Source organism: Chinchilla lanigera, unplaced genomic scaffold, assembly GCF_000276665.1.
Source record: "Chinchilla lanigera isolate Chin_1 unplaced genomic scaffold, ChiLan1.0 scaffold00108, whole genome shotgun sequence".
In the NCBI taxonomy this organism is placed as follows: Eukaryota; Metazoa; Chordata; class Mammalia; order Rodentia; family Chinchillidae; genus Chinchilla; species Chinchilla lanigera.
The window spans coordinates 5,039,308-5,051,717 of NW_004955509.1; the positions used below are offsets into that span (position 1 = coordinate 5,039,308).

At 36.3% G+C, this 12,410-nt stretch overlaps 1 protein-coding gene across 2 annotated transcripts in view; it reads left to right on the forward strand.

Annotated features, from left to right (window-relative positions):
• Pola1 (polymerase (DNA directed), alpha 1, catalytic subunit) overlaps positions 1-12,410 on the forward strand; it is a 312,299-nt gene that overhangs the window by 31,923 nt on the left and 267,966 nt on the right. The window contains exons 16-20 of one of the 2 annotated variants that reach the window (XM_005407854.2): positions 4,774-4,858; positions 5,854-5,915; positions 8,151-8,240; positions 10,555-10,671; positions 11,844-12,019. In XM_005407854.2, the coding sequence (XP_005407911.1) occupies positions 4,774-4,858; positions 5,854-5,915; positions 8,151-8,240; positions 10,555-10,671; positions 11,844-12,019 (530 nt within the window). The remainder of the gene's footprint in view (positions 1-4,773; positions 4,859-5,853; positions 5,916-8,150; positions 8,241-10,554; positions 10,672-11,843; positions 12,020-12,410) is intronic. The other variant, XM_013506296.1, reaches the window with a different exon arrangement.

The following is a 12,410-nucleotide window of genomic DNA, read 5'->3' on the forward strand; positions in this document are numbered from 1 at the left end:
TCTCAAAACGTGCACTTTTTCTTATGTAATACTGATAGCACACCTAGTAACATTAACAGTGACTCTTTGATATAATCCGTAATCCTTAGTCCATAAATTGCGTGATTCTGTTTCTCACAGTGTCTTTTCACAGTTGAATCAGGATTCACACCAGATTCATAGCTGGCCTTTACTCTTTGTGTCTCTTGAATTTCTTTTTAAATGGAATTGGCTCACATCCAGCCCCTAGAGTTGTTTTTCAGTGACATTGAATAATTAAAGAATCACTGAGAGTTTTCTTATAGAATGTCCCATTTCCTATATTTGTTTACTTCATTGTGGTATCATTGCATGACTTTTGTATCAGGCAGTGGCAAACAGCGGCCTGTGAGTCAAATCCATCCCATTACCTGTTTTTGTGAATAAAATTTCATTAGAGTACAGCATGTCTTCAGCTGCTTTTGCAGTGCAACAGCAATTAGATCGTTATGACGGAAACCACATGGCCTACATAAGCCTAAAATATTTACTTATTTGGTCCTTTACAGAAACATGCTGATGCCACCTCTATCTTTCATATTTTTGTGTGCTATAAGTGCTAAAGAATCAGTTAGATTTAGGGTCAACTTTCTTAGTGAAAGTACTTTATAGGTGGTACAGTGTACTTGATACTGCATCATATGAGAAGATACACAGTGCCTGGTTAAACTGCTGCTCATGATTCTATCATTCATTGGTCAGTAAGTTCAAATGGTGATACCCACTGTAAATTTCTCCATCAGTCTTTATCTAAGGTAAAGCATTTTTGGTTTTGTGGTGTTGGGATCAGAACCAAGTCCAGGACCTCATACACGCCAGGTAAGAACTAACGTGAGGTTTTTTAGCCTTAGCACTCTAGATGTTTTGGGCTGAATAATTCTCTTTTGTAGGGTGCTGTCCTTTGCATTAGCAGCATTCCTGGCCTCTACCCACTAGATACTATAGATGCTATCTTGGACTGAAGCCTTGAATTTCTCAGAGGCTCCTGGAATAGGGGCCGCAGGTCTTCACTGGCCCTTGTAGGGCCTCTTTATATTACCTGCTCATTATCTGGCATAAAGGTACCAGAAAAAATGAGATGGAAGCCTCTGTCTTTGTAATGGATTTGTGGAAGTGGGCTCTCATGGCTTCTGTCGTATATATTCAGCTAGAAAGGTGACATTCCCTGCCAATTGTAAGAACCAAAAAAAAAAAAAAAATGTCTCTGAACAACTAATTTGAAGACAATAATATGTAATAGAACAACCATTGGTGAATTCCTACCATCTTGTTTAGTGAAGCTCTGTATCATTTCTAATTTTTTATTATTATTTTTTATTTTCTTTAATGATTTGATCAATCTTGCATTCCTATATCTGGTAATCTGAGCAACTTCGTTGAAGATAACAATATGTAATATAACAACCACTGTTAATTCCTACCATTTTGTTTTTTTGTTCTTTTTTTTTTTTTGGTTTTTGGTTTTTCTCTGGTACTGGGAATTGAACTCATGACCTTGCGCTTACCAGGCAGGCACTGTGCTGCTGAGCTAAATCCCCAGCCCCCCTATCATTTTGTTTTGAAACCCTGTGTCATTTTTATTGTTTTTGCTTTGTTTTGTTTTTGTCTATGTTGTTGTTATTTTTTTATTCTCTTTAAAATAAAAAAAATGCCTCTGTCTATCACCAAATATCCCACAGAGGGAGGAGGTGATGAAATTATCCCCAGTTGAGAACTACTGATTGTATATTAGTCATTTTTGCATAAGGTAGTTATTTCATTAGTTGTAAAATGGTAGTTTTCTAATAGTGTCCATGTTTATGAGTTAAATTTTTCTGTAAAACTAACTTTTCTTCATTAACCAGCATTATTGGTTACTTTGTAACACTTTATATAAGAAAGATAGGATAGATGTTTAATTTTTTCTCTTATTGGCAATTTTCTGAATAGAAGATGAGGGACCTTTATTACTTGCAGTGGCAACTAGTTACTTATTTACTTTCATTGTTACTTTTTTGACTTCCTCTTATGGAATATAAACACATGGGTGTTTTTTTATATACCCACATACATATTCCCTCTGATGTAATTTGTTGCATTCATTATTACTGTGTGTGTATTTTTTTTTTGTGTGTGTGTGTATGTGTGTGTTTTTTTTTTGTGTGTGTGTGTGTGTGTGTGTGTGTATGTTTTGAGATAGGGTCTCACTGTGTTGCTCAGGCTGGTCCTCAATTCCTGGGCTCAACTGATCCTTCTGTGTTAACCTCCTGAGTAGCTGGAACTACAGGCTTACACCACTGTGCCTAGCTTGATTTTATTTTGATGCTTATATTTGTTCCTGTCTGGAACTCCTTTATGTTTGCTTTTAAGTCACTCTGACATTGGTGGAAGTCTCTTTTAAATAGTATTTTAGCAACATATTCATTTTTTGTTTAGCATTTCATTTGAATTTTTAATTTATTTTTCATGGTGTTAAGGATTTTTTTATATTTTAAACAAAAAGCTAAAAATAACAATAAAACAGTTTCAAAACAGGCTAGTAGGAGAGTAACAATAATTAATATATTGCGTATGTTATAGTCATTGTAGTTGTTCAGAGTACAAGATATAGGAGTGAAATATTGTCCAAAATATATTGCACAAACCTTTCTTTTCAGTGAACTAAAGAGAAACTATCTGTATAACTATCTTAACTATCTTGTACATGTATATACATTTTCCTTTCCCTTTTCTCCCTTCAGACTTGGTTCTAAGGATTGAACCCATGGTTTTCCCCATTATAAGTACGTGCTCTACCACTGAGCTACGCTCCCAGCCCCTGATCTTTTAATAACAGTTAATACAGTAGATGGCCAGAATTAATAGTTATGTGTTTGGGAAAGGTTTAATGAGTACTTAGTTAAAATTAGAAGTATCTGCGAGACGTGGTGGTACACATCTATAAACCTAGCACTCGGGAGGCTGAGGCAGGAGGATCAGTGTGAGTTCGAGGCCAACCTGGGCTACATAGTGAGTTCAAGGCCAGCCTGAACTACATAATGAGACCCTGTCTCAAAAAAAAAAAAAAAATCAGAAGTCTCTATCCCCTAGCCCACAGTGAGAATTTTACATTGTATTTCCTAATAAAGAAAATAAGGGTCTGTGGAAAAAATGGGGGACTCAGGGCAGGAAATGTCTGATAAGTCTGGAACATCGTGTTATCAGAAAGCAAGGATCACATCAAAGTCTACTGAAGTTAAGTCAGAAGGTGTCTGGAAACAATTTGAAAAGTCTTCTACTGGCCAAAGATGGGATAGTGTGAGCGTGATAAGACTAATTTTGTGAGTTCATGATGATATTTTCAATAGTAACTCTACCACATTGGTCAGTTATGAAGGAAGCTACGAAAACAACTCATTTTGAAAACTGACAGAGGAATTAAGCATGTACCTTGATTTCTTTTGGAACCCATACTGTATCTCAGGCAGCTAAATAATTGATGAGAAGTTTATCTTAGAAGGTTTCCAACTAATAACTAATGAAGAAAAAAAATGGAATGTTGCTGCTTTGCAATCCCCAGTGAAATAGTGGGTCCAGGCAATTCACCAATGGCTGCTACTGTCACTGAAATAGAGATAACCAAACATTATGTGTCTGTGCCTTCCAATAGAAGTAACACCTCTAAAATATTCTTGCCAAAAAGTTGAACCTAGTTTTGATCAAGTATTTTGATCCATCTATGAGTTTATAGGCAGAACAAGACAGAAGAATGTGTTAAGTGACACCATTGGCATGCAAACAGTAGAATCTATACTATAGAACATGCTATAGGGCAATTGACTCAGTTTCTTCAAAAGATGTAAACTGCAGGGAAATAATAGAGGGTATGGGCTATATACCTGTGGTTTTACATATCAGCCGTTTCCATTATGTAGACCCTGGTTAGTAAATAAAATTGAAATCATTTAGAACACATGAGAATTTAAATTCCTCATGGATATTTAATGATTTTAAGGATTGCTATTAATTGTATTAGGTGAGTTAATTATGTTGTGATTACATTTAAAAAACTTACCTTTCAGAGTAGGGTTCTCAACAGGTTGAGATTTTTGCTTCTAAGGGAACACAGCATTATCTGGAGGAACATTTTTGTTGTCATAGCTTGGGGGTTGGCGGATGGAAGATGGGTCATCTACCACTGGGATCTAATGGGTAGAGGCTGAGGTTGCTGTTAAATATCTTACGGTGCACTGGATGTTTAGGAATTAGACAGCCAGGCATCGTGGCACACACCTATAATCCCAGCACTTGAGAGGCAGAGGCCCGAGAATTGCTGCAAGTTCAAGGCCAGCTTGGGCTACACAGGGAGTTCAAGACCAGCCCGAACTGCATAGAGAGACCTTGTCTCAAAGAAAAAAAAAAAAAACAATAGAAAAGAATTAAACAAAAAATTTGTTTGACCGAAATGCTGATGTTGAAAAATCCTATTTGAGAGACTTATGCTAAAATATTTCCTGATAAAAAAACACATCTGGGTTTTGCTTCAAATATTCTGGGAGGAGGCAGGAAGTGGGTATGGTTACAGATGCGTTGATAGTTGAAACTGGATGATGGGTATATGGAAGTTAATTTTATTCTATTTTTTTCTCCATTTTAAAATTTGTTTAAATATTTCATAATAAAAAAGTATTTGTATGTATTAAAATAAGTACTTTTATATTCTTTGTGGTTTTGGTTAGAACACAGAATATATAGTAGGTGCCTGGTAAGTTAGTTTTTTCTCTCCTCTCTTTGCAGATTATTGCTATAGCAGCTTTGGTCCATCACAGTTTTGCATTAGATAAAGCACCCCCGCAGCCTCCCTTTCAGTCACACTTTTGTGGTATGTATTTTTAAATCTAATTAACTAAACAGCTTGATTTGAGTTTTCTTACATTTTAAGCTATTGCATCAGTAACTTGATTTTCAAAAATTGTTTTTCAAGGGTACTGTATTTGGAAACTGGTACTAGGACATATGCAAGGAGAGTATATAGCATGATAAAGTTTTATCCCTTAAGTGGGTGGAACACATGGAACAAAATGATGATGGTAGTCTGGAAAATATGTGGAAAAGAGCAGTTATTAGCTCATTTCAACATGTATTTATTCACCTGTTTATGTAGCACTGTGCCAAATGTTGTATGAGTTGGGTGTGGCTGGACGTGGTGGCACATACTTGGGAGGCAGAGGAAAGGAGATTGCTGCGAGTTTGGGGCCAGCCTGAGCTGTATAGTGAGTTCAAAGCCAGCCTGAACTACAAAGCGAGATCTTGTCTCAAAAAACCAAACAAGAAAACAAAACCTGAATGTAGTGGTGCACACCTGTAGTCCCAACAGTGAGGAGGCTGAGATGGGAAGTTTGCCATAAGCTCGAGGCCAGCCTGAACTATGTACGAGGCCCTGTCTCAAGCAACCAAACCAGACCAAACCAAACCAAACCAAATCACACCAAATCACAGAAAGTTGCTATATGTGGCAGGGAATTTAATGGTGTGCTAGGGGAAGCTTTACTTTCACAATTTTGAGAACTTTGAACTGAATTCCTCCATCATATGCTGTTTAAGGCTTTGGTGGTGGAAGTATTTCCTTCAGGAAAGAATATTGCAATCCATTCTGACTTTGATGGGTAGCAAATGTTTGATTAAAGCAGCTTTAACAATTGTAGGTTAATAGTCTGTGCTTAGCTATGTTGAGGTCCAACAGCATGGCCAGTGCTTGACCCTCTTTAATCTTTAGGGATTGGGGGAAATTTTATTTATATTTAATACAGTTTACATTTGGAAACATGTAGTGTATTGGACTAAGGTGTATGTTGGAATCTTTCTTTGTTCTCACAGTTGTATCTAAGCCAAAGGACTGTATTTTTCCATGTGCTTTCAAAGAAGTCATTAAGAAAAAGGTAAAGAACTCATTATTTATTCCTTTTAAATATGAAATACCTGGAAAGAGAATAGGATAGTGTGGGTTAGTAGAAACAACTGTTCTGTATTTTAATTTATTAGATCTGGTCTTGCTAGATGGGACTACTGTGTGAACACTTTCACGATAGCCATAAGTTGTATTGTCTCAAAAAAAAAAAAAGTTGTATTGTCTCGCTGCTGGGTGGCTCTGATTTGAATTCACTCATTCCTGTGGGCTTGAGCCACTGGTGGTATATGTATGACTGTCCCATCAGGCAGCTTGTACTGCTTCTCAGGGGGGTCTTTGATTACCGTAATGCAGAGAAAGCCATTGAATTAGCAGGCAAGATGTCATCATACTGCACTTTCTTAAGGAAAACATTAAAATGTTGTATTAGAATTGTAATAGAGCTAATTTGTGGTACAGCAGTTGTAAATACGTATTATATGCACCAACAGTGGCATACTTGTAAGATTTCCATGTTAAAATTTAGGGAATTAATTATTGATAAACTACTCATGAATATAAATGCATTTCTTTTAATTTAATGAAATAAATCAAGCGTTGATTATTGTAATATTTTTAAATTGGTATGAACAGTATTAATGTTTATACTTGGGCAGTAATCATTAAAATTCAGACAACTAACTGGATTTGGTCCATTCATAGACTTTATCATTTTATTAGTAAAAAGACCAATAAAAGTGATTAGATCCACTTGTACCACCATTGGTACAAGCTACCTTATGGGACAGTTGTGCATGTAGCACCAGTGGTAGAAGCTGGCCAATGGGACAGTCATGCATATACCACTGGTGGTTCAAGCTGGTGGAATGTGTTATCCCATTAAAATGTACTAGAAATCTAAAACTAGAAATATTATCTGACAATGTTTAAATGTTTTGCCACCTGAAAACAGTGGAATTATGCATTGTATCAGTAAATAAGCTCAAACCCACCTTCATATAGCTTCATATAGAAGCTTTTCCAAAATGAATGATGATATGATTACTGTTTTAGAAGGTGTTGGATAGAGCCCCTCCCCAGCCTGTGGGACACCAAATGAAGTTGGGAATACTGTGGGTATTATAGGGCCATGTTTTGGCAAGGTTAACGTAGGTTAACCAGAATTGATCAGTAATCTCTAGACTCTCAGTATGGTCCATGAAGAAGTTTTCATGGGCCCTTAGGAAAATGGAGATATGGGGGGGGAGGGCAGTATAATGTAGTGAGTTTTTCACAAAGGTGAATGTATTCAACTGGAAGAATTTGTTTTTGAGGGAAGAGTTGGTTGTTCCTTTTGTGAAACAGTGGTGTTGGTCCCTCCCACCCCCGTACCGGGAATCGAACTCACGACCTCGCACTTACCAGGCAGGCGCTGTGCCGCTGAGCTAAATCCCCAGCACCCAGTGGTGTTGATACATTTGTAGATTTGTCAGGGTCCTCACTTGACAAAATTAAAAGTAACTGTGTCAGGTTTCAGGTTCCACTTAGATTATTTTAAACTGGCTGGAGAAACCCAGTAGCTGGGGTGTACTATTAGATTAGGCTATCACTTACGACATGCCCTTGACTACCTATCGAAGTAAAATGGCCTGGGAGAATACTCTTAGAGTCTAATGGACATTTTTTTTTTTAACCAAGCTAGCTGTAGAAAACATGGCCATCAACTTTCATTTTTAAGAGATTTCTAATAAAACCAGACCTTTTAAATACCTAATTTATACTCAGTAATCCAGGTTGAAACCTTTTGTGTGAAGATAGATTTTATTTATACTTAAAACACTTACAATTCTCAAATATATGTTTTAGTCTAGTTTCTTACTTATTTGTTCTTACACCACTATTTGAAATTAGTTGATAAAATCCTTGGGATTTCTTTCCCTGATAAATACATAAACAGTGACATGTAAGTAATGTTTTGAAAGATACTCTGATTTAGATGCTTTAAAATGTGTCCAGTACACAAACATGTCTCTGTGGAAGGACATTTCTGCTCTTGATGTTGCTTAATGCTTACGTTTCACTTTATTCACATGCATATTACTAGAATGAACTCCTCAGAGACTTTGTGCAGTTATTAGTACAAAACCCGGAATCAGAAATTTCATTGCTGCATTTAGTTTTGCAGTGAGTACTTTCTTTTAACCCTAGGAAATTTTACCGTGGTTGGACCAGAAGCCAAAGTATAATACTTTAAACAATCAATGACTAATATGTTTCTATCTAACAGAAAGTAAAGGCTGAGGTTGCTGAAACAGAAAGAACACTGCTAGGTTTTTTCCTTGCAAAAGTTCACAAACTTGATCCTGATATCATTGTGGTGAGTAGATGTTTGGTCATGTGGTGAAGTTCTTCATTCTTTGGCTCTTTTCAGTGTATCTTATTGGTCACTTTTTATTGGTTATTTAGCTTTGAGCACCAAAGAATATTTTCAGTGAAATGACTTTATGGACTGGTAAGAATAGCAATAGTTTCTGTTAATAGAAAGGGAGAAAAAATCCTAGCCTACTGTCGGATAATTTTTTCCAATCTAAAAGCAACCCTTGCATTATTGTTGTAGTTTAGGATATTCCACTTGTTTACACTTAGAGTCAAGCACATCAGTAAGTACACATGCTGAAAATATTAGTATCTTCAAGATTTTTGCTTAGTGGCCCATTTGTATAGTGGTCACAGGAATTTAATTCCCTTGCTCTCATGCAAATCACAAAACTAAGTATTTTAATTTTATGACCTCAGCAGATCTCTATGCGTATACCTTAGAGAGCTCAGAACTAGGAATTTTTTCCCCTTGTCAGCTTGGTATCTTTCTAATAAAAAATGAGAGCTAATCATTGAATTGTTTTGCCCAAGTTCCTAGGAGCTGTAAAACAACATTTTTGCTTTTATATATCCTTTGGCTTTCCTTTGTTCGTAAGCTTTGTAATAGAAATACCCCTTTTGTATATTTTTCTGGGTCGAAGAATCAAATTTTATATATATATATTTTTTTTTTCCAGAGGAAGGTAGGCTATAAATACCTATATTTAAATGTGATATCAGTAATCTGGTTACATTGAAACCTTGTAGAAGTGTTTGCCATTTTCTTCAGGATCAGTTTTCCTTCTGAATACCTTATCTGGCAGTAATACGACTAGGGTCCTGAGAGCCTGTGAATTTTTACCAGTGTCTCTGCTCACCTTCGTTATGTTATTTCTGGACCTATCTTTAAAGCACCAAGCAAATTCTAAACACTAGACCTTGACCCAACCTCAGATAATGTTTTGGACCCCTAGGAGGTGTTATTGAGCTTAAGATACCTGCCCTCACTTCGGGTGTTAGAGCCGTGTCTCTCTGAGAAATCTAGATGTAGACTAGAACCTACTTAACATGGATTTGGATCTCTGACACCAGGCATACTAGTTTGGAAATGAGACTTCCACCTACTTTGGGTATTGTAATTTAGTAGACAAAACTGCTATAAAAAGCCAGGCAAGGGAGGCTGGGACAGGAGGATTATAAGTCAAACCCCAGTCTGGGCAACCTAGTGATTTATCAAGACCCTGTCTCAAAGTAGAAAAAGCACTGAAGATGTAGCTCAATGCTAAGGCCCTGAGTTCAGTCACCAGTACTGCTGTAAACAAATAAAAAACTGCTGTAAATGTATAGTGCAGCATGTGTGTGTTCACACATTTACACATATATATTTGTATGTAGTACAACATAACAGAATTAACCACCTTGACCACTTTTAAGCATTTATGATTCACTTGGTAGTAACTGCATTCATGATACTGTGCAACCATTACCATCATCCATCTCCGTAATTCTTTATCATCCAAAACTGAAACTTCATACTCATTAGTGCCCCATTCCCCCAGCCTGTGGCAATAATATTCTGTCTCTGATTTTATCTACCCTAAGTAGTAGTACATATTTTTCATTACAATTAATAAAAATCTGTTTATCAGTCTGAATTCTTTCAAACCATCTATTTTTAATAAACAGGCATGTAAATAATATTTTTATATGAAAATAGGAAGCTATTATAGAAATGGAAAATCTGGCTGCATTTTTCAGTGATTTTCTTCTCTATATAGTTTTGTTTCCTTTAAGTTTCTTATTTGAACTACTTTCAGGTATTTCGTACATTGATTAGTGCTCTAACTCAGTAGCGTTGAAATTCAGTTCTTAAAGAAGAACCCAAATGCAGTTTCACAGTTTTCTAAGAAGTCTTATGTCAAGTGTCACACAGCATAGGTGGGCCTTTGTTTTTAAGGAATCAGAATGGAATTTTTGAATATAGCTTTTGCTGATCATCTAAGAAATGTGGGACATTAAAAATTTGCATTTGCCTCCGACATTCTGAGGCATGAGCTGCAAATTAAAAGACATCATATGAACCTTGCATCAATTAGTATGAAATACAGTTTATTCCAGCAATCTGTGTAGCACCCTTGTTAATGTCAAGGCTAATGAATGCTGCTGATGAATAAATTCCTCAAGAAGAAAGGACCCACAATCGGAGGTAAGCTCATGATGTTTTCAATTAGAGACCAGAAAAAGAAAGGGCAAAGAAATTCTGTGCATTTGAAGATACATCCTCTAATTTGCGTTTGTTATAATGTTATTGGCTGCCTCTTTTTTCTGACTAGGGTCATAATATTTATGGGTTTGAACTGGAAGTGCTGCTGCAGAGAATTAATGTGTGCAAAGTTCCTCACTGGTCCAAGATAGGTCGACTGAAGCGATCCAACATGCCAAAGCTCGGGGTAATAATAATTTTCAAAATATTATTTCGCATTTGGCTTTTTTCTATGGGGTAAGCTACCAGGGAACATAATATAATTTTAAAAATATGAATTGGTTGTCTTGCCATAGGAACTTAAGTACTTTTGGCACTAAACAGCTTTACCTTTGTATGTAGCATTTTATTTATAAAACCCAGTGATAGTTTTTAAAATCAGCAATTAGAATCAAGGAATAGTGTACAAAGAAAGCACCTACATATTACTTGATAATACTGTCCACTTCTAGGAACTAGGAGGATGGGAAGAATGAACAGAAGGGAGCTGATGTGGAGTATAAGAAAGCAGTGGGACAAGTGCTTTTTGTTGTAGTTATCTGTCATAGCAACTCTAGTTTTATTTCACATTCTCAGAAAGGTAGTATAATTTGCTCAGGATCGTGTAGCAAATAAAGGGCACAACTGAGACTTGAACCCAGATTCTGATGGACTCTTACAGCCCATGTACTTCTTTATTCTCCCTGCTTGCTTCATGTGGGGAGGTTTTGGTGAAATTTATGTGGAGCACCTTATGCTTAAACCTGGTATTGCTCAGTACGTAAAATCTTATTTTACCTAAGACTTATAAATAAAATGTTGCCTCATCAGAGAACTTAGACATCTATGCCTTTTATAATGCTCTTTAGAGGATTCTACTGCAGTGGATCAGAGTTGGGCCTACTGTTCTGACTTTTCCTATTCATATCTTCAAGGTGTTAAGGTCATTTATTATTAGCACTTCATCCAAACACTTGCTAGCTAACTCCTTACCCCTCAAGTTTTTCTTTATATGACTTTTTCTAGTGAAATCTGTCTTGATCACTCTATTTAAGATGCAGTCCTCCCAAATTCCTTGTCCTCTTACCCTGCTCTATTTTCCTTTTTTTTTTGCCATATATATATTGCCTCTGCAGACTATATAATTTCTTGTTTATGTTGCTTCTTGTGTATCTCAACTGGAGTCATTAATTTTTTATTTTTTTTCTCTACTGTATCCCAAGTGGCCAGAGCAGTGTCAGATGCATAGCCAATGTTCAAAAATATCTGATGAATGGAAGAATGAGAATTCATCATTGTAATTTTTGGTGCTAGCTTCAAAATAGGATAGATTGATATTTCCTCTTTCCATGGGCTTTTCATTTTGGCCCTGTGTTGTAGAGCCGGAGTGGATTTGGTGAAAGAAATGCTACCTGTGGCCGAATGATCTGTGATGTGGAAATTTCAGCAAAGGAGTTGATTCATTGTAAAAGCTACCATTTGTCTGAACTTGTTCAACAGATTCTGAAAACTGAAAGAATTATAATTCCAGTGGAAAATGTGCGAAATATGTACAGGTATGAGCTTGGATTCTTCAGGACTTGTCAGTCTTGAAGTTAACAACAGTAGGGTGCCCTTACTGTCCTCATGCTGGAGGGACATGAACCAGTGGTGCCGCGGAGCAGAAAATTATTTGAACTGGTTTATCTCTTGGGTTATTTGATCAGTTTACCTCCACCTCTCTCACCTGTCCTAATGTTCTCTGATGTTTGATAATAGTAATTTGGAAATTGATATGAATTTTAATTCCCACCCTTAATTCACTTATTTAGGAACTAGTGTAGATATTTGGAAATTAGAAATTGAGATTAGAAATTGGAAATTAGAAATTGAGAAATCATTAAATTTATAGTTATTGCTTGCTGATTTCATTTTTTTCCTTTTCCTTTTCCCTCCCCTCCCCTCCCC